This window comes from Leptosomus discolor, chromosome 24 (assembly GCF_034619465.1).
Source record: "Leptosomus discolor isolate bLepDis1 chromosome 24, bLepDis1.hap2, whole genome shotgun sequence".
NCBI classification, from domain to species: domain Eukaryota; kingdom Metazoa; phylum Chordata; class Aves; order Leptosomiformes; family Leptosomidae; genus Leptosomus; species Leptosomus discolor.
Window position 1 is genome coordinate 3,323,788 of NC_141414.1, and position 21,868 is coordinate 3,345,655.

General features: G+C 44.7%; 1 protein-coding gene across 2 annotated transcripts in view; it reads right to left on the reverse strand.

Moving 5' to 3' along the window:
• The window catches only part of ELAVL1 (ELAV like RNA binding protein 1), a 40,090-nt gene extending 18,487 nt beyond the window's left edge, over positions 1-21,603 (reverse strand). For both annotated transcript variants that reach the window (XM_086477679.1, XM_086477678.1), the window contains exons 1-2: positions 21,544-21,603; positions 10,436-10,619 (exon numbers count right to left, since the gene is read on the reverse strand). In XM_086477679.1, coding sequence (XP_086333805.1) covers positions 10,436-10,607 — 172 coding nt within the window. In that variant the 5' untranslated portion in view covers positions 10,608-10,619; positions 21,544-21,603. The remainder of the gene's footprint in view (positions 1-10,435; positions 10,620-21,543) is intronic.
• Positions 21,604-21,868: the final 265 nt, after the last annotated feature.

Here is a 21,868-nt window from a genome sequence, read left to right on the forward strand (position 1 = left end):
TCTCCTGCTGTCTCAGCAGTACAAGGCTCAAGGAGGAAGATGTGGGACAGCTGCTGAACAGGGTGTGTGATTTGGCCAGTGGTGCATGAGCTCTGCTTTCTCTCACTCTTCACTGACAAAGTCTACAGGCCTCTGCACTTGGAAAGAGTTCAAGAAGGACAAGTGGATGAAGATCAAGTCAGGGACTGACTGATTGAGAGAACCTGACCCACACAAGCCCACGGGGCAAGATGGGCTCTTTGTAAGTGTGCTGAGACGCCAGGTTTACGTCCTTGCCAAAACTGCTCTCTACCATCTTTGAATGGTTATGGAAATCGGAAGAGGTGCCCAACCACTGCAGGAAGGCAAATGCCGCATCCGTCTTCAAAGAGAGTCCAAAAAAAACCCCACGGCCCACACACACACTCTCTACACGTATGTCTCCAACTAGTGGAGTTCTGCAGGGATTGATCCTGGGACCTGCTGTTCAACTTTTTATCCATGACCTGGAGGAGGTGACGGCAGTGTGCTCTCACCAAGACTGGAGATGACACCAGGTGAGAAGGAACCTGTCAATACACTGGAGAGCAGGGCTGCCAGCCGGAGGGACCCAAACACTGGAGGAATGGGCCAACAGGCTCCTTATGAAATAAAGCAAGGACAAATGCAAAGCCCCGATCACGGGAAGGAAGAAATCCTGGCAACACCAGACTGCTGGAGAGCAGCTCTATGGAAAACAACCTGGAAATCATGGTATAGAGCAAGAAGAGCATGAGCCAGCAGTGCACTATGACAGAGAAGGTTAGCAGCATCCTGCGCTGTACTAACACGAGCACAGCCAGAAGACAGAAGGAAGAGACTATCCCCTTTACTCAACACTCACTAGATCACACCTACATTACTGCATCCAATTTTTTATGTCCCTCAATACAGGAAAGACATTGATAAACTGGAGTGAGCTAAGCAAAGGGCCACCACAACACTAAGGAGACTGGAGCATGTGGAATTTTACAAGACCAGATGGGATTAAGTCCCAAGTAGCCTGGTCTGACCTCACAGCTGACTCTGCTCTGAGGAGGGGGCTGGACTAGTGTCCCTTAAAACTGCACATCCTATCATCCCCAGCAACAGAACGAGGAACTCAAGACTATGTTAATCTGAGGTTCTTCCAGTTCCACAGAGCAAGGTCATCTTGTATCGGCCAGCCTAGACGCACACTCCATCTAAGCAAGGATGCAACAGAACTAAATACTAATGAAAGGTTTAGAGAAGGGAAAGAATCCCACTTTTCTTCTCCCTCACAGTATTTTCTCCCATTCATGAAACCATTTCTAAATTTTAAGTTTACTTCTAGTATAGTCCTTAAACCAAAGCCTGGAATTACCAAAACTGGAACACAGACTCTGCCAATTTCCAGTGGACTAGTTAGTGGATCACACATTTCTGGAAGCACCCACTCTCACAGTCTATTTTTAATTGAGTGAAAACTCGTTTCCGTTAGTTTCCTTCTGTTATTTTTTTGTCCACTGGTCTCAGGAGATGATGCTGGTTTCAAGCTCCACCTTCTGTCCTTCAGCCCAATGTTAAATCTGCTCCACACCATAACTTTTAACCACTCTTTCACTTTAACATGCTAAATGCCAACTCAGAACCTGACAAGTTCTATATGCACTGCTTGGCTCAGCTTTGGAGAAAAGCAGTTGTTATTTGTTACCCCCTCGGCAGATTTTGTTTTCAAGGTGTCCTTACAACAGAAGAAAAGAAAGCAGCTTCTTGAAGGATTTTTGTCAAAACATATTTTTGGATGTGAACAAACATCTGAAGAATTTAATCACCAATCTTCAAAATGAACACCAGAAGGGCATGATTCTCCATTACAAGTCTACTGTGATCAAACCGTATTGTCACAACATAGAAGTGATTCTATCTATTACTAGTCCACCACATATTCTGTGAGCTATTTTTGTAAATACAGGAAACACCCCCTACACTCAGTCCTTCACTAAAGATAGAGATGATGCATCTCAGCTACTCCAAAAACACACATGAATTGGAAGCTAAAACCGATAGCCCAACCCAAAATTTTGCTCCTGATCCAGTCCCCAAGTCCCCCGTCCTCCATTCTTCAGCAATGTCCTGACACCCGGCTTCATCAGCAATACCAAGAAGTCGCTTTGCTTCTCTGGAACACACCCATTCTTACCCACCACAGTGACCATAGCAAGTCCCAGAAAACTAGAAAACATGTTGCTTGAGATAGAACTAAGCACAGTAGCCTTAGTACAGGTACTGAAGTAGCATGTTGATCTCAAAAATCACTTTCACTTTACCCAAAACAATATTCCACGGACTTTTATGCAGATTTCGGAAAATGGAAGCATTTTTTTTTTGCCTGAATAACTTCCTGAAGCTACAATTAATCATTCTGAATTACTTTTTACAGTTCTGCTTCATCTCCCATTTAGTCATAAATGCTGTTCAAAACTTTCATTAGTCATGCAAACACCAGGAGAGCATTGCAGAAATCCCACATCCTCATGTTTGTGTCAGGCTGGGAGTAAAGCTCAGCCTAGCTGGATAGTCTGGTCTCGCACCTAACCCTGTAAGACACCTGGGAAGCACTGTACTGTTGTAAGGCTGGATTAGCCAGAGCGACACTACACCAGGAATCACTGCACTGTGCTCCACTTACACTTTAAACATGCCCTTTAGAGTACAAAGCCAAAAGCTTAGGTTTATATTTAAGCATTTCCACAATATTTGTCCTTTAAACACCTATGCAACAGCTCAGTATCTTTCTCCCACAGTAACTGAATTCAGCTTTATTACGCTTTCTGTGACTAAAACAGATTGTTATCTGAGCCAACCCCTGCTTCTGCTGAAGACTTAAAGCCAGCAGGTCGTACTGAAAAGACTTTTGATTGCAACAGAAAGGAACTAGAAAAAAACGAAGAAAATAATATCTAGTTTTACCGATAATGATTTTCAAATACAGAATGCTTCATTTGGCTTTATAAACCAGGACACAAGCCTCTGTCTGTTCAGTGGCCAAACAACGAATGGTCTCATTTATGGAAGTTTAAGGGCAAAATCGTATTTAACTGGTTTGGAAAGCCTGACCTTCAAACAACTCAGGAAAGCATTACGAATTACAAATAAAGTGGCCTCTCCTCCATTTGCAAAATAAATGGCATTTGCCTTGAAACAAAGATGACTACAAGCAATCCAAACACTTCTTCAGGAAAAAAAAAAATCACAAGCTACAACACTAACTTGATGTAAGTCTGTTCTTTACCCCAGCTCAGAGACAGCTTCCAGAGATCTCACTATCCCCACAACATTTAAAAAATTCAACCATTTGCAGTGACAGCTTTAAATCCCGAAAACAAAATGTTTAATACTTTTAGTAATTCATTTCATTTACTGAAGGCCTTCGGCACGCTTTTCATTTCTATATGTTCTCTTTATATTTTTTTTCTCCTTTCTCTCATTTGCAGAACTTTTTTCTGTTGAGATTTACTTTAGGTTGCTCCAGGGCTTTTTTTTCCAGATGAACTGCCAGCATCCTAGATGCTGTGAAGTGAAAAGGATTTGTAAAGTGAACACAGAAAATACCAGGCCCAAAATTGTGCAGGAACACCAGAGGCTGATTTCTTGAGGAAGTCTTTGGGAGGAAAAGGCTTTGCACACTTTCTGCAAGATCTCTTTTCTTTAAACTTTAGGACAGATTTTGATCATCTGCTGTTGGAACAGAAACCTGACTATTCAAGACACTGAGAGTTGAAAAATCCACTCCCCCATCTCCTTAGGAAGAAACCTCAGCTTTCAAACAATAACACTTCTTTAGCTGCAAACATTACCACGCAAAACTTCAGTAAGTGTTCAGAGTCAACATGGTCATAGGCTAAGCTGAACTAAACTGTTATCCTGCAGAAACACACTGCTGCTCTGTTGGAGGAGAATGAAAGTATTCTAAGCAGATGTGGAACAGTAACTCCTACTAAAAACATGTCGAGAAATATTAGAATACAACTGAAGATTGCTATATGGCTCATTTTTATGGCTTGATGAGGGAAAAGAAAAGCAAACGAAGTGAAGATGTCAGCTTCTATAAGGCAGAGTGCTTCATGGAACGGTTAGTACAAGTGTGTCGCCTTTTTGACTTTACGTGCCTGTGTATCACAAGGAGGAATACTGAGCATGAATATATTTAACCCTCTCTGTCTCCAGATGGAGTAAAAGGATACCCGCAACTCTAAAACAGTAGGAAGTCATCCTCCAGTATGGCAGCCCTGCCTTAAAGCTTTCTGAGAACAGTGTTGAGATCCCTTTGTATGGCAGCACAACCACCTGGTATACCAACCACTCCTCCCAGTTTGGTATCGGCTGCAAATATGCCGAGGGTGCAACCTGTCCCATCATCCAGGTCATTTACGAAAATATTAAACCAAACCGGCCCCGATATCAAACTACTGGGTACTTCACTAGTGCCTTGCCTTCAGCTGGACTTTGTGCAGATCACCAGCCCCAGAGACTGGTTTGCAGTTTGGCCACAGGTCCTTCACTTGGTGACACTGCTCCTCCAGCAGTGCACACCGCCTCCAGCAATAAGAACACCTCTCTCTACCCAGCCTAACTGAGAGGCCCCAGGCGCTGCCTCCAGCCCAAGACCTGCAGGGCTCCACCCTGCTTTTCGGTCAACGCCTCTGATGTTACAGGGAGAGCTGCTACAACGACTGCTGGAGACTGCAGCACATCACCGCCGTTCCCGAGCGCAGTTCCACAGCCCACGGACCCCCATCTGCACTGCTATGCCTGTCTGCAGCACCCTGGGAGCTATGCTCTAGGCTAGACTGGTATATAGGCCTGTCCTAGCAGGTGCCTGACTCTCCCTAACCAGGGGTCATCTGGACCAAAAGCTCTAACCTCCCCCGATGAAGCACACCTGACCGAGCTCACAGCAACTTGCTAGAAGGCAAGGTCTCCTACAGCTATCCTCTCCTGGCAGCAGCAAGCACTCCAGTTCCTCAGAGGGTTCCCAGAAGACCTCTGACAATCCCAGAAGCTCCCAGACCATTCAGAAGCAGAGCACAGGAACTGCTGCACCAACTGCTGCTTCTGCTAGCTGTGCTCTAAAGCCATAAAGAACCCCAGCACCCTTTATATTAAGTGTGCTCCCATACCCTTGCTAGAATTCAGTTATCACCTCTGAGGTAATTCATACAGCCAACCTTATGACAGAGGAAGCTCAGTGAAGCTGGCAAAGCTCGAAAGGTGGTAACTTTTTCAGTATTTGTCCAATTTGCCTGCAAACCATTTGCACTTTCCATTAAGTTAACCATTGTTGCTAGGCTTTCTTGAATGCACATTTAAAGAAACTGCATACCACCAAATGTGATTAAAAAGCTAGAAGAAAAATCCTGGGGTAATGATGCATTCCAATTACACAGTTAACAGCAAAACTGCATAAGCAATTTCATGGTTGTTCTCCACGCAAAAGGAAACAATTTCAGCCAAAGAGCATACTTAAATACTTTCACAAAACAAAAACACTTAAGAATTCTGTTTCTAGACTGGAGTCCGCTGCACCAGTGAAATGAATAGTTACCCTGTCACGTGCACTAGAGAGCTACTTACTGCCTTTCAGCAGCTGAAAGCGATGCAAGAAAATCTTCCCTCCTTTTTTGCTTTAAAAGCTAACAAGGACACAGCCATTCATTTCTTTTTTCAGCTGCGTAATTTCTGTGAAAGAGTCTTCCAGAGAAGACATGAAAAGAAAGAGACAGGGAAAAGGTGAAGACACATACTGATTCCTGAGGAATTCCAACTACCCAGAAGTGATTTTTTTGATCCTGTGAGCAACATGCCACATGCAGGCTTGCAGTGCAAGTGAGCCGTAACGACAGTATTTTTTGAGCTGGACCTCAGATTCCTGCACACAACCTTAACAAGTCACCCCAAAATGTCCATTCTGCTCCACATTTTTCAGCAACAGTGGAGCAATCCCCTTGTCCCCGATAAGGCTGTCCTGATCAAGGAGTTCAACCTTGGCAAGCTCCATCAGAGCTCAAACTTACATAAGCAAATGCAGACAGTGGAGAAGCAGCCCACTGCCTCCTTTCAGTGCCTGCAGACAGAGCTGTAGTTTGGCAGCTCTCAAGTACAGACAGAGCCCTTGGCACAGTCTGAAGGACCATATCCTAGATTTCCTGCAGCAGAAAGTCATGAGTATTTTGTCATGAATAGCACAGGGATACCTTATTCCCTGCTCAAGCAGTACAGAAGGTGTGAGGGAGGGAACAAGAACCCTCAAGAAGTCGGATGCCTCCCTAACAAAATGAGCTGCCGTCAGACAGACCACTCACAGAGAGGTGCACGCAGCAAACTTGTCACCAGGTACTCAGAGCAGGGCTATGGGTGTCCTCAGCAATAAACAGATCCTACAGCAGTCCAAGACCTGAAACCCATGGGAAAAGTTTAACCCAACCTTTTCAGAGCTTTAGGACAATCGGATTGGAAAGTACCAACACTTCAGCAAGGTAAGGGGAAGACACAAACTAAATACAACTTACACTCCCGGCAGACTTTCAACTTTAGCGTTTGGACAAAAAGGACTAGAAGTCTACGTACATTTGCAAGAACAGCAGACTAAAGACAACCAGGTTCTCTCAGAAAGTTTACAGCTATTGATTAGAACCATCCACACCGTGCACAATCAGACACCCTGACACGATGAGCCACCCACATCCGTGCTGCAAGAAATTCATCAAGACTAGAGTGGCACAAAGGCCTGGATTTCTGCATTAACAGACACCGAAGAAGGAGAAATGCTTTAAAAATGTTCACCTGTAAAAAGGAGTCCAGCACAGCAGATTGGCTGGAAACCCAGACCCCAAAATCTGGACTCCTCAGCAAAGTCAAGCACCCCCAATGCAAAAATATGGTACAGGACCTATCTCTTCTGTTGAGTCATCTGTGGTAGGAGGGAGTTGCTCCAAGAAAGAGGACATTTACACCACGCATATTGCCGGTGGGAAATCGGTACTGAGCACAAGTTTGGCACCGTTGTGTCTGAAATCAGTGCTAGAGGGCTCCAGTCTAATCAGCGCAGATTGATCAAACCCCAGCGCTCTTACTCGCTCCCAGCCTTGTGAACCACAGCCACAGGAAGAGAGGATTTTGCCAACTGATTTGGGCCAATGGCAATCACCACAGGAGATGCAGCAGTGAAAAGTTACATCTCAGACTTGACACTGTGCCGCGCTATATTGGGAAGGGACCTTCTTGCATTTCCCCAGGGCCCCAAGCCCCAAGGTACGGCTAGCGCTAGTCTTAAGATCTGACAAAGAACCACATCCAATAGGGTTCTGTAGTTCTCCCACAGAAATCCTGAATGTCCAAGACACTCGCCACAAACACAAGACAGGGAGCAACAGAGCCACAATCCAACATTTTCCCACTGACCCCGAGTACCAATGACTTGTCAGCAAGTGATAAGCAAAGCCACGTCTGGAAGCACTTAAGAATGCAATGCAATACAGACTGGAGAAGGAAGAGACCAGCACCCTGTCTTTCCAGTACAATCAGGAAGAGCTGCACCCTGTTTAGTGTTCACCTACTGTGCACCTGCACAAGCTCCTCTTTACAGTTACTGGAAAAAAAAAAAGAAAAAGAAGTTATCACCTCTCAAACAGCAAAACAAATGCATAGTCACACTTTTACCAACTGCTATAATCCATGCGTACGTAAAGCACAAAATTCATAGCAAGGAGCGTAAACTGACACTATAGGTCGCTGCTACTTTCAACTTCCTATAGCATTCATCAGGAACAAAATAAAGAATGTGTAGTTTAGTGGTTTCAAAGAGTTTCTCTAAATTTTACAAACAAAATCTAACACATGGAGCATAAGATTGTTCAGTACCACGCTGTATTTGAAACAAAACTCAATGACATATATACCCTGATCGTAACAAAATACTTTGCTCAAACAGAAAAAACACAACAAAACACTTTGATCCAAGAATGGATTTGAAAGCCAAAGTCATCCATCTCCAAAAAGCTAAGGCTGGTTCAATAAGCCATTAAAAACTGCATTCCAGGCAGAAGACATTTTCTGTCCTACATGTTTCATTAACAGAGAATTAATTGAGAAAAATATACATATTAGTCATTGCTTTATGAAATATAAGCATTATCAAACAAACATTGATCTTAACTCTGCAAATACAGGCAATAAAGGCAACTCCAAATACAAAATGCTTTGATTTAATAGAAAGCCATGGGGGCACCAAAGCTCTGATTTCACTGAAGAGAACTATACTGAGGGGAATAATTCCAACAGAAGAAGTTCCCTCCCTCCTGTCCAGGCCACTCAACCCCACTAAGTCTTACATGCCAATATTATGACTTATCTGACCTCACAGGAACCAAGGTCAGGCAGCTAAACAGGTTTTTCTGCAGCTCTAGTTTCCTGCTAGTCTGCCACGGGGTCAAAAAACAAGTGGTGGCACAGGGAAGCAGAACTCTGCTACAAGACTGTTCTTCTCAGGGGCAGCCAAACATCAGATCTGCTTACAGTAGAGTTTTACAATACAGAAATCTTAATGCAAACATGAAGGGGCAGAAAGAAAAGCAAAAAGGAAGGAAAAAACCTGGTACTTTCAGAAGGTTCCTGAAGAAGCCAATTCTTAGTTACTGATACCCAAAGCTATCAGTGAGCACGGAGAAGACTGGGAATTGCTCCTAACAGCGTTGCAAGCGAATGAAAAAGTAGGTAGCAACAAAATAAAGTGGCCTGACCAACACAGCCATGCAGAATTAAACACTGGTGATCACTTCAAAGAAAAGCAAGCATTTTGTCCACAGGCACCCAAGGACTCTATGCAATGCTAACAGGAATGTCACTTTTGATTCTTCAGAGGGCTGTTAAGAAAAACCTAACACACACAAGCATAAGTTATGGTACTTTAAACTACCCAACACTGTCAAGTTCCAAGTTAAAGTTAACCAGACTTTACCAGAGTATTTGATGCTACAGGGAACAGTGTGAAGTAGACTCTCAAGCTTCAGGTAATGACATGTCTTGCTTCCCATTTACAACAGCCTTACCTCCCATGCAGACGATTTTGTGCTTATTTGAAAGTTTAAGGTGTGGATCAGCCATGACATTTGATGAATGGCTTGCGATCGTTAAACAAGTGGTCTTATTTCCTTGCAAAAGCCTCCAGAGCAAACCTCTACTTCGAAGCATCTCAAACTCCATGCCAACATCTAGGCTCAATACTCAGCTAGCACAATATTCAAAGAAATCAGTATTTTACATGATGATTTTACATATACATTCTGTAAGTACAGATTTAGACAGACAACTATCACTTGCAACTTCATCTGAAAGAAACTGGGAAAACTAGACATGGAAACCAAAGAAGCCATTCTGAATGTAAATTCTAAAGTTTTTAATTATTCAGTTCTCATGTCTATTCTCAAGCATCTAAACTTATTGAAGACAGTTAAGGTAACACACGAAGAATTCTCATGTGTTTCACCAGCTTTCATGCAGTTTTTACAGACAGTGAAGTAGTTTCAGATCTGTTTTGTTATGGATTAGATTATCATCTAAGTTAGTATTGCTAGATTCTGAATTACAAGATTAAGGATGTGCAGCAGAAAATTCCACGAGGCAACTATCTGCAGGCTGAGAACAAGCACACATAGCTAGTGAGCAGCACAATTACTTTTATTTATAGAAACCACCAAGCTCTCGCACTAAAATCCAAGATTCCAGGAATTCTTAACAAGAATAACTGGAATCTGTAAATGAAGATTAATAGTGCAATGATTAAAACATCTTCACAGAGCAGACTGAAAGCTCCTGCAACTAAATAGATACGGCTTATGGAACCAGTTGCTCTACCAGCACTTGTTTGGTTTTCAAGGAAACATTAAGTTTCACAAATATGAACAATTCTCTCATTTTTTAAAGCTACTAACAACCCTATTTAAAGAACTTACAAGTTAAATTCCTGAAGAGTGATAAGGCCCACAACCGTTTCAGACACATGCCACACCTTTATTTTACTGATCAAAATCAGACCAAAAGGTTTGTTTGCATATTCAGAGCTCTGGTAGAGTCAAAAATGCTGACTGCAGGAAGAATAAGCAAGCTGAGGACCAAATTAAAACTAGTTTTAGACATGCCTATTGATGTTTAAATTTAGGAACTGTACTTCTTGGAATTCTTAAGCACATATAAAATAGTCATTATTTTAGCCTTAAGTATTCTATCTTCCTAATACTCAATATCTAGACTTCACATTACTGTACTAATAGGCATACTTGTCAGTCATTTGATTACACACACAGATATTTAATATTTCTACATAAACTGCATTCAATTAAGTATTTGCTTGAGCAGTCCACCATAAAATAAAAATGTCTTATATACTAGATCATACCTGCAACTTTGTCCCGAATAAGTTTTGCAGATTCAACTTCACCAATGCTGCTAAATAGACTCCGTAACTCATCTTGCGTCATGTTCTGAGGGAGGTAGTTCACAATTAAATTTGTTCGACCAATATCATCCCTGCAATCTTCAGCCATGTGATCTTCATAACCATTAGACATTTTATAATATATCTGCAAAGACAAAAATCCAAAATAAGTTCTAGATCTTTGCGTTTCAACAGGCCAAACTTTCTCCACCTGAAATAAATTTGAACGTTCATTTTAAAAAACTGAGAACAAGCAACTGTTTCAACTATGCATTTTTTCCACTCACAAAACAATACATTTTTGTTGAAAATTCCAGAACAATTCATTCTTTCAAACTAACAAGCAAGGCATTTTACAAAACTATGTACCATTAAAGAGCTCTTAAGGGCTGAGTTTGACATTAAAAAAAAAAAAAAGCACCAAGACAGACTTGGTACACATTCCTGTGAACACCAAAGTATTCACAACACTCGAGTTAAGAATCAGGTTCCCCGTGTCCAAGCACTTGACTAGCCAGAAGCAACTGCCACCTCACCCTTAATTCCAGCCTTCTGCCCAGAACTCTCAAAAGACAGAAAGAAGAGCAGCACCAGATGTACTAGACCCAGTTCAGTATTTCAACTGGGGACTATTTGTTTTCTAGATGTCTTCTCCTTCACACCTTGCTTACCCTGCTGCATCTCAAGGCCCTGTTATTGTTAAACGGTTGCCTTTGGGCGACTGCTCAAGTGCATATATGAAACAGATGAATCTGCACTGGAACACTAACTTCAGTGCCTAGCGAGTATTTGAGAGAGTTTCTGTTTCGCACCTTTTTAAAGAAAGCCTTGAGAAAACATCCAGAAATCTCACCACATGAAGATACTCTCTGCCTTAGTCAGTCACCAGCATGGACCAAATCCTGATGCTTCGGATGCAGAGGACATCTACAACTCAAATTCACAAGAAGCTAATGCCTTGTATGGTTCCAGACTCTGGGTCTCAAGCCTGTTTGCTGCTGCTGCTTTGTTCTCCTCAGTTTGAGAGCACTAAACATCTCTAGCTCCAAACCAACAATTTTTGTTTAACAGCTCTTAAAAACAGCTGAGCAGCACACAGAATTAGCAGAAAAGCTGCTGAAAACCTGAAGTGAATTCATGGTCTCCTGACACTCAGTTCACTGTCTGTTAAATCACTGCTGTTTATATATTTTACCACAGAACCCAAACCTATAAGCAGCAGACAGACATGTCAATTTACATCATAAAGTTGCAATAATGTTTAAGTATGAATGTGTTCCCAATTCAGATTCCACCAGTAAGAGGCATAACACCAAACACTTTTATTTTTGGATGAAATTAAGGCTAATCCAAGAGGATCAAGTTTTTTTCTTTAATCCAGAGTTCTCACTACTTCTGATTTCCATCACAAGTTTGGCTGCATATAGTCAAACCAGCACTGCTTGCTTAGCTAGTGATCTGTTCTTGCTATACTGGGTTTACCAACTCTGTAAAGTCAGGGCCACACCACTGTATTTCCAGAACAGAGGTAAATGAAGGCTTCACCTGATGCAAGAGAAACACCTCCTGACAAATTCAAGCACCAGAAATTTAGCAGCAGATTTGCAACTCTTAATGTAAATCTTCCCATTTCAACGTGAAATCTGCCTCTCATGGAATCTCTCAGTGCCACCACAGAAAAATTACCACAGGCTCAGAGATGAACTTTGTGTTTACTTTAATAGAACTTCTGGCTAACGCACTCATTTGGCCAAAAGAACAACGTAAGACACTATACACAAGCAACTACTATTAAAATTCCTCTCGTTGCAGTTTGATTGAGAACCAAGCACATTATCTGAAGCAGGCAGCACTAGCACAGTGCAAATCTTGCCCGAGAGGACAATCAATCCAAGCTGAATTGCAACAGTTGAAGATATTATTGCTTCTCAGCCACCAGTAAACCATGAGCTCAGGTGTTCAGAGGATGTGAAAGCTTCCAGCTCATCTCAACGCAGAGCGAGCCAGCAAGCCCTACAGTACCACGTAGTTAACACTGGCTACGTTTGCCAATTTATTGTTGCATTAAGATGAGTCAGGAGCATTCCCTGAGAAGCACATTTGCTTCTCAAATAAAGTGATTTTGAGCTACAACCATTAACACCACGAGACAACTACATAGCATCAGCTTGTAGATTTTTGTGAAGCTACAGACACCGCTGCCCTCTGTGCTGAGGGCTGAGCAGCGATGGCAGGTACGCTGCTTTGTCTTACAGGTTAGGATCTGCTCAAGGCTGAGCCTCTCCAGGGACCGCCCCGCTACTGACAACCATTCAGTAACAGAGAGTCAGGAACAGCAACTGGAAATCTCAAGTCTAGAATGGGAACGCTGCCTGCAGGAAGGGACTTTCGGTCCCTTCACCAGCAGCTCCTGTGAAGTCTCCTTTGGCATTTATCTCACACTTTCTTCTTGTGAAGGTCAGGTTTTTTGAAATGGCGATAAGAGAGAACACCATTTTAGAATAAACCATGACTAGTCTTACGTTAATGTGAGATTTAGCACGGTAAAGACTTAAACTGAATCCTTTTCTTAACGTATTGAAGCATTAACAGCTGGCAGCCTATACGAGAGTCTTGCTCCCCCTCACCCACTGATTAGCCTTCTACTCCCCACTTCTGCGTTTCAAGGGCCAACACAAGCAAGCCCCAGCACCCTTCTGCCCACAGGATAACCCATTTGTACCATGAAAGCAATGGAAAACTACACCAGGAGTGAAGCACTTTTTGTTTTAACCTGCTTTCCTTACAGCACGGTAAGCGCCAGAGCTAGTGCCAGAGGACAGGAGAGCAGGAGAAACTGCACAGCTAGAAGCAGGGGAAGATCACCCATTGGACCGTTTTATGCTGCCAAGTTGTCTCAATCGTACTGTGAAATTATGTCATTAAATACACGTTCCCTTCCAGCTCTGTCAGAACTGTCTGAGCACAACCTCAGAAGTTTCCTGTTCTGACACCCAAACAGCTGAACCTTCTTTGTCCAACATACCTGAGCTATAAAACCAGATGACTTACCTTTTCAAAATTGTTTTCATGGAAGGCAACTTTACTTGCCTTTGTCCCGTATAAAATTCAAGCCTTACAAGCACAACACTCCAATGTTGACGAACATGGAAGTTGTCCAGTACAATTAGAGTATTTAGTAAGCAAAGGAAGAAACACGGAGATTTACAAGACAAAAGTTCACATTTCTTTCACTTTAACCAAGTTTGCCCAACATCTGACACAAATCCTTTCTGCTGCCAAGATTCTCCTGCCAAGTTTAAGAAGCTGATGTATATTTTAACACTTTCCAAAAAAAAAAAACTTAAAAACCCCCCAAAACCCCTATCTTCCTTATTCTCCAAGGTGTATCTGCTGCCTAAAAAGGAGGCACCACAGCTAGACACCAAGCACAGCAAACTCCCCAGCACACCATGATGGCACGTTACCAGACTTTTATCTGCCATTAAGCAAAATTGACAGGAGTTTGGCAAGTGGGTATCAACTTTAAATCATTTTACCACAGCCTCTAATCTCACTGTCTGCAATACTTACCATCCGTATCTATCTCCCCGTGATAAACAAGGAGTGCCTGGGGCACTGTTGATTCAGAAGCAATTAGAACTGTGAAGGAAACCTTCCATCTGCTTTTCTTCAGACATTAGAAACATACTACAGGAAGCCCTTGCGTAAAAGCCTGGCAAACATTTCCAAGGGATACCAGAACAAAGCACGCGGAAGCGATAAAGGCACAGGAGAGAAGGGGAAAAGGAGCCGGGTGCTCATAAAGACGACGCTTCCTTCCTACCAATCTTTTATCCAGCACTTGCACAATCTACTGCAAGACTAACGCTTTCTGGCCATCCTGGAAGTCAGTAGGGAACCACTTCCTCCACTGGTGGTGACCAGTTCTCATGCCAGTGGGAATAAAAACTGCCCCTGAAGAACTGTTCAACCTTTGCATCCTGAAAGGAATTCGAGAAAGAAAAGGCAGTGTAAGACGGTCAGTATGGATGAAACGAGAAATGCTACATAACAAACCAAGTTTTTGTTCTGCTTTCCCTGAAATATGTTGAGGGAATCTCCTGATCTTTCCTTACCAAAGAGGGAACAATCAAATTATATCAGTAAATATTCCAGACTTGAGAATCAGGCCTAGAAACTAACTTGCATCTATAACTTCATTAACTGACACTTGTCAATCCACGTTGACATAAATCAGAACTTACATTCTCAGCAGACAGGTCAAGGATGGAAAGAAGGCCTAACAGCTCCATCCAGGAAGGCTGCCTGTAATGAGACTGGTACTTTGCAGCCTTTCCAAAAAAGGCCTTCAATTCTAGGTCCCAAAAAAAGGGAAATTTTAAGACTAAGTTCCATTGCACTGCAGTTCCTAAAATGAGATATTTTTTTTTTTAAATACCCAAACCCTATAACAGCTTCTTTTAAAAGACAGCCACCGCCTTCCTTGTGCAAGATGCCCTCAAGCTTACGATGCCGAGGATGGATGCGTAGGGCAACCAATGGGAACCACACATACTGCGCCCAAATCTTCCATTAATTCTGGAGGTGCTCAAATTCAGACAGCCCAACGCTTTGCTACCTGCTGCAGAGACTGCTCCTTCACCAACAGCCAGGGCTGGACTGAAAAGCTCTCCAAGGCTTTTTTTTTTTTTTTTCCAGAGCTGTTACACTGACCATGACAGACCTTCTCACAGAAGTGCACAAGATCCCAGAAGATCTGAAAGAAAAATGACACAACTGGTTCTGGCAACAGACCAATAAATCTTTTTCCAAATGACACTCAGTATCTCCATCCAGAACTCCAGGATACAGTGCATCTCTCACTGCGAGAGGTTTGCTAAGAAGGCAGACCTATGCAAATCTGAGATAATCTGAAACGGGATCACTGGCAAGAAAGGTAACTCTGTTTTCAAGACCAGGCAAGAGGCTTAGTACACCTGCACCCTGTTCACAGGTCTGCAAAGGCATTAGACCACTAATGGGGTCACAAACGTGCCTGTAGACACGTAAACAGCCAACAGACGATAGTGCGAGTGTTTCAGCTACTGCAGAACTTAAGATGGGAAATGCTTCCAGGAGCAATGAGCTCTGTGCTCCTTCATGCCAACAATTAGCACCTTCCTTAAAAATCTAGGCAACAGGGCTTACCGCTCCCGCAGTGACCTCGTCCATGCACTGTAGTTCCCCAGACAGAGAAAGCCACGGGGCCCTGCAGGTACCCAGGTGAGCACTAGCACGAGCTGTGCTGAACACAAGGTCAGAGCTATCTCAAACCTATGTCATGGCTGACTCGGAGGCAAACAATCAGTTCGGCTGTCTGTCTTGGACACTGCTCTACCACCCGATTTGAAAGCTGCTGAGCAGTCTGCCTTGGAGATCACACCTGAAGCAGAACAAAAGCGACACCGCTACATCAAGGGAAGCGCCAAACCAATCCAGGCAGCTGCAAGAAGCAGATGGGGAGGTGCTGAGATGTCTGGATTTGAACACACGCCAAAAGCAATGCCACACCCACAGAAGGGCCTGCAGACAGTCTCACCAGTCTTAACCGTTTCAGAAAACCAGTATTCAAGAGTGGTCCAACACAGCACTGCCACACAAACACTTGCTTTTGCAGCCAGTTGTCAAGGCAGGACTGAGAAGCAAGAGTTTAATTAAGACATAGGAAGGGACAGAGACTGGGGAAAACCACCACATCTTCTCAGAAACGAGTGTAAAGAACAGAAGCCACAGCAGCAGAAAACCCGCCACTAGGCCTACCTGACTCCCAGAAAAACAGAAAAAAGTTCCCCAGTGCTCCACAGCCAGAATACATCTTTCTTAATACAGACCCCTCTACTTCACATATGCCATAGATTCTTTCCCCATAATCTCCAAAAAAAACCCTTTCATGTCCCCAACAGCTCTCCACATCGCACCCCAGGAGCACAGACCTCTCCACGAACACCCACAGACTTCAGGTCAAGGACAATGCAGCGCCAGAGCCACTGCTGTTTGCCTCGCCGTGCATTTGTACATTACTCCAAGTAGCAAAGGATTCTGACCTCAACCAAACACCAAAAGCCAACTGGGGAGAGGGTGGGAAAGGGAAATCATAAAATCCACAGATTCTCTTCAATTTAAAAATAACATTTATACAGCATATGAGGGGAAAACACATTAACACAAAGGGTTATCCCAGCATGTACATACATGCACAGTACAGGTCACACATTTCAAAAGCTCCACTCAGATCTGAGCTACAAGCTTTTATTGCAATGTACACTTGCAAAGGCAGGTAATAACGCTTTCCTTACGAATAAAAATAATTTAGATATGAAGTAGTGTGCTTATGTTGGAGAGTTGCCCGATGCTGTTTCCAAAAAGCAAATCCATGACCGCAAAGGAAGAATCTTGATCTCACCTTTTCTTGCTTGTAACGTGTGCTCAGGCTAATTGACAGCTACTGATTTCATGAGCATGAATCTGGCGTTTTGTTGGAAGAGCCATCCTGAACTTTGAGACATCATGTTTGGGTACATATGAAAACTTAAAGGCAGCAAGTGAGGCATCACAGGCTCCTTCCTCCAAACTGTACTGTCACCCTATTTCTCTTTTTATTGTCCCACAGCACTCAAGAAGGTTGGTATGCTCTCCCGCATAGCTGTCCCATCTGAATTCCTCTCCCTCACAGCTGCAATATTTCAAATCAGCAAACAGAAGACATTTAAATTCAATATTCATTTTGATTTATTTGCATTTGTACTCTCCCTCCCACTCCTCAATGAAACCAACTCTGTCTACTGAAATGTGCTAAAGAAGGTCACTTAAAAGAAAAAGTCTGTCTTTAGACAGGAAGATTCTCTTACACTGAAACTTTGAGTGTGAAGCCACGTCAGTTGCTTAACTCATACATGTATGTTCCTTCCACACTAATGTGTAAGTTCTGTCTGTAAATCTGGCGACCAAACAGACCCTTTCTGCTTATCAGTCCTTCAGATTTTTCAGAGTTAATAGATCTCATCTTTGCACTGACTGCTCTCCCCCTTGGCAAACCTGGAACAAGGACGCTGCCCTTTTCTCCTTAGCCTCACTAACTTTAAGGTTCCAACATTTTTGTCAGTTCTGACAATGAAAATATCTCTGCACCAGAAGTGGCTTTTACTAAAAATCTGCTGCTGCATTTCAACAAACTTTATTTCTGGATGCTAAATCAATGATTTCTAATAGAACGTATTTTAAGCTTGTTTGTTTGTTGGTTTTATAACATTGGGCATAAACTTTGTTTTAAGCATATTACTACTCTAACAAATCTCAACTGCCATAATTTTTATATTTTAACAAAGTAGTTTTACATATTTTTTAACAATCACATTAGTCTAAAAAGCTTTTTAGTGCTTCTCTTCATCGTTTTTATTCATGTCCATCTAATGACATCATCAAGGTAAATGTTTTTCTCAATGCTTATACTGCCATTCAGAGACAGAAATATTTGAGGCCAAAAAATAAGCCGCATTCTTCAGAGGAATGACCTCATTTCACCACCAGTCTGATGAACTACACTCAACTCATAGGAACAAAACCAATCCCAGTTTGGATGCGGTCAGAATTCAGATACAGACTGGCCATAACAACCATGCACTGCTGCTCTGCCACCAAGGGGGGATCGGGGCCTCCCAACAGCTTCCCAGCTGGATACGGATGAACAAGGGCAACCAGAAACCGTGCGGCCAAGACATGAACATCTGCAGCTGGAGCCGAGATCTCTCCATCTCTCCAGGGGAACAGCCAGTCTTGCGGAGAGCAGGCTACAAAGCTCTGCTCCGAGCTTCGCATCAACACCTTCCCCAGTTGCTTTGTCCCTGGGTCAAAGATGGCACCAGTTAACAGAACAGCGCTCTTCAGCGGAGAAGAGACAGCTGGGCAACTTTTTGCAGTTAGGATTATCTCACCTTCTGCACTGGTATTTTAAAAACTACAGGTTTACAATAAACAGACATAAAAAAAAGAAACATTATCATCTTCCTTGTTCTAGACAGTGTCAGATTGTCCAGTAATCACTTCCAGCAATTTTTTTCACCTACAAAGACACCTCTGGAGTCAAAGAGCTGTGCTGTGAGGGATGAACTCCTTTCCCACGCACTTGCAGTAGGTGAGAAGTGGACATAAGAACTGCAGATTCCAGACACATCCTGCCAACAGCTGCCCCACACATCGATCCATCCTTGGATTAGCAGCTGGTACTTTCACTTGGACAGGACAGGAAGGCAAGTGAAGCAAAAGGAGGAGACGGCATCCTACTGGTTCACCAGCACAAACCAAGCAGCTGGAAATGCATCTCCGAAGGCTTGATGAGACACCACGGCTTGCTACTGCACTCCTCCAAGGGGGACACGGTAGCAGTCGGCAAGAGGAAAATTACACTTTTTACTTACTATGCCACTACTACTAATATTAAAAAAAAAAAAAGCAGCCAAACCACGCAATGAAGAACGTCTCTGCCTTCTCAGCACAGCTATTTCCACCCCAGCCCCCAAACAAAACCAAAACAAAAGTAGTTTTAAATCTATTCTTGCAAACACCACCTACAGGTAACAAGGCTGTATAATCAAATGGATCATTCAGGCCAGCGGTTTGAAGCTTACAGGTGCCTAGATGACGGAATTGCACATCAAAAAGAAGTGCCCCAACCAATTTCCAATAAAAGGCAAAATTTAACACCTCTGCTTCACTGAACTACGTCACTCTTCCTAAATGCTTATATCAGAGGGAATCTCCTGCAGCTGCCTCCCATGCTTTTGCTAAAGGACTTGTAAGTGCAGACAGAACAGCTGCTCTAAACAACTTTTTGAAGTCTGCAAATACAGCAAGCTTGAGTTTTCTGTAACCAAAAGCCTACCGGCTTCAGAGGGACCTTATGCACAAGACATGTGGTCAGTGCAACACGTAGTAACGTTTTCCCGCAATCAAGTCACAGAGCGCTCCCAACAAATAACCAAGAAACAAGTGAGAGTCCAAAGCTTCAGGACAGAAAGCAGGCTGGCACGACAGCTTAAAAAATACATTCTGAAAATAAAATGACATGTCTCTGACAGGTCAAGACAAGGAGGGTTTTTTCCAAGAGTAAAAAAAGTGACAGAACATGCAAGAACCAGCACACAGAAAACAGAGTGCTTTAATTAGGAGCACAGGGCACATTTCACAGTAAGCTAATGTCAGATTAGACACTGGCCACATTCAACAGCCACGATTAAGTGAAGAAAGATGCTATACGCAATATTCACATTTCCATTTAAACTCTGCTTACTACTACTGTTGCTCCCACCAACCTGGCACTGCACGAGACAACTCACAGAGGAAAGCACATTTATCTTGTGCCGCAGAACCACTCGCATCAGGGTGAAATGACCAAGGCCACAAACTCCCTGTACAACCCAACCACCGCGCCAGCTTACGGTGCTCCTGCCCATAACCCAGCCAAGCCAAGGGCAGAGCCTCCTGCAAGCGCAGGTCGCCGCTCCGTAACTCAGGACTGCTCGACACTTTGAATCAGGAAACCACATACTCATTTGCATCATTATACACATACAGTTACACTGCTTCAGAACAAAAACTAGGACAGTCACAGCATGATGTATCATGCTGCGCAGACTTAGAAGCTCGGGAATCTAGACTTTGTTATCCATCACACGACACAGGCACAACCGGAGAGTCAACAGAAATCTAAGAAATCATTAGCAATCATATGGCCTCGATAAAGCCTATGGAACACATGCATCGCCCCAGTTTTAGAGAGGGATACACAAGTCCAAGAACTCTGTTCACATGGATCTAGAAAGAAAAATGGTTAAAACATGAGTACTGGGGAACAGCAGGCTGGAAAGAGGGAAAAGGTGAGCGATGTGAGCAGTCAACATCCACATTCAGGGAATAAAAGGAAAAAGGAACAGAAAAACACAGACCACAAGAAGTGATCAAACACCAACAGCAAGCATTAATAAAGGGAAAGAATCTCTACCCTTCCCATTTCTTTCCTCCTTTATTTTCCACAGACACCTCATCAAGTGGATCACAGGATCCCAGCACAAGTCCTTCATGCAACAAAACGGGCTTCCCTTCTCAGCAAGCCTCAGATGTAAGCCTCTGCCCAACAGATAATCTGCTCCACTACCCAGCACCACAGGACATGGTAGCCAGCACACACTTCCACACAACTATTCCACCAGAGCTCAGTGGCCCTTTCTCCAGGCTATCTCTATGCACGTTCCTCTCACCCACGTCCTCCCGCTGAGTGGCCCCCCTAGCACATTCTTGTTTCTTCTAAAAAGGGTAAGGGCTCTACTTTTTTGAAAAGCCTCCCACAAGTACTAACAATAGTGGGCTACTACTTTAGTCATGATTTCTTCCGGCCAAAAGCACTCAGCAGAACATTGCTGAACCCTGTTCGTGGAAGTCCCAAATTAGCGTTAATATTAACCCGTACTGACCGCGTGAGGAAACCCACCCTCAAATACTGCCAGTCAATAAAGACGCGCCAGTCTTAACGAAGGTGGGAGATTCAAAAGCTGCGCCCGTGCAGACGCAGGCAAAATAAATACGAAAGACAACGACGTTACCCCGAAGACGAAAGGCCCCAAGAGGAGGCACGGCCCCAGGCGGCGCATCTGCCACCCCGGGCCGGCCCCTCCGCGGCAGCACTCGGGAGCCAGACCCACGGCCTTCTCGCCCACGAGCGCGGAGGCCTCGGGCCCCTCCTCCACCTCCCGCGCCCCATCCACCTCACGCAGGCCCTCAAAGCCCCGCACGCCGCGTGCCCGCAGGCCCCGGCTCGCAGGCCGCGGCCCCGGCTCGCCGCCCGGCCGCCCCAGGCCCGCGCTCCCCCTCCGGCTGGCCCCTCCCCCCCGCAGGCCCCAGCTCTCCCCCTGCAGGCCCAGGCCTCGGCCTCGCTGGCGCGGCCCTCGCCGCCCGCTCCTGCCCGCGCCAGCCTCACAGGAGCCCCCGGGGGCTCCGCGAGCGCCGCCCCGCAGCCCGCAGCGGCCCGGCCTCACCTGTCGCCGGCTCGGCAGGGCCTGGGCAGCGGGAGGCTAACGGCTCCGCAGCGCGCACAACAAGCCGTTCGCAGCGCCGCCGGCCACGCCCCCGCCCCGCCCGCCGAGCCCCGTTGGCTGCCGCGCGCACGTGTCCCGCGGCCCGTTGGCCCGGCGGCCCGCCCGTCAAGGGCCGTCCGGGGGCGGCCTCTCGCGGCGCGCCGGGGGGGGGGAGGGGCGCTGCGCGTGCGGCGCCGGCGGCCTGGCGCGGGGAGCCGGGCCCTACGCGCGGGCCCGCGGCCTCCGCCCGAGCCCGCCCGGCGCCGAGGGCGTCGCCGTCGCCCCC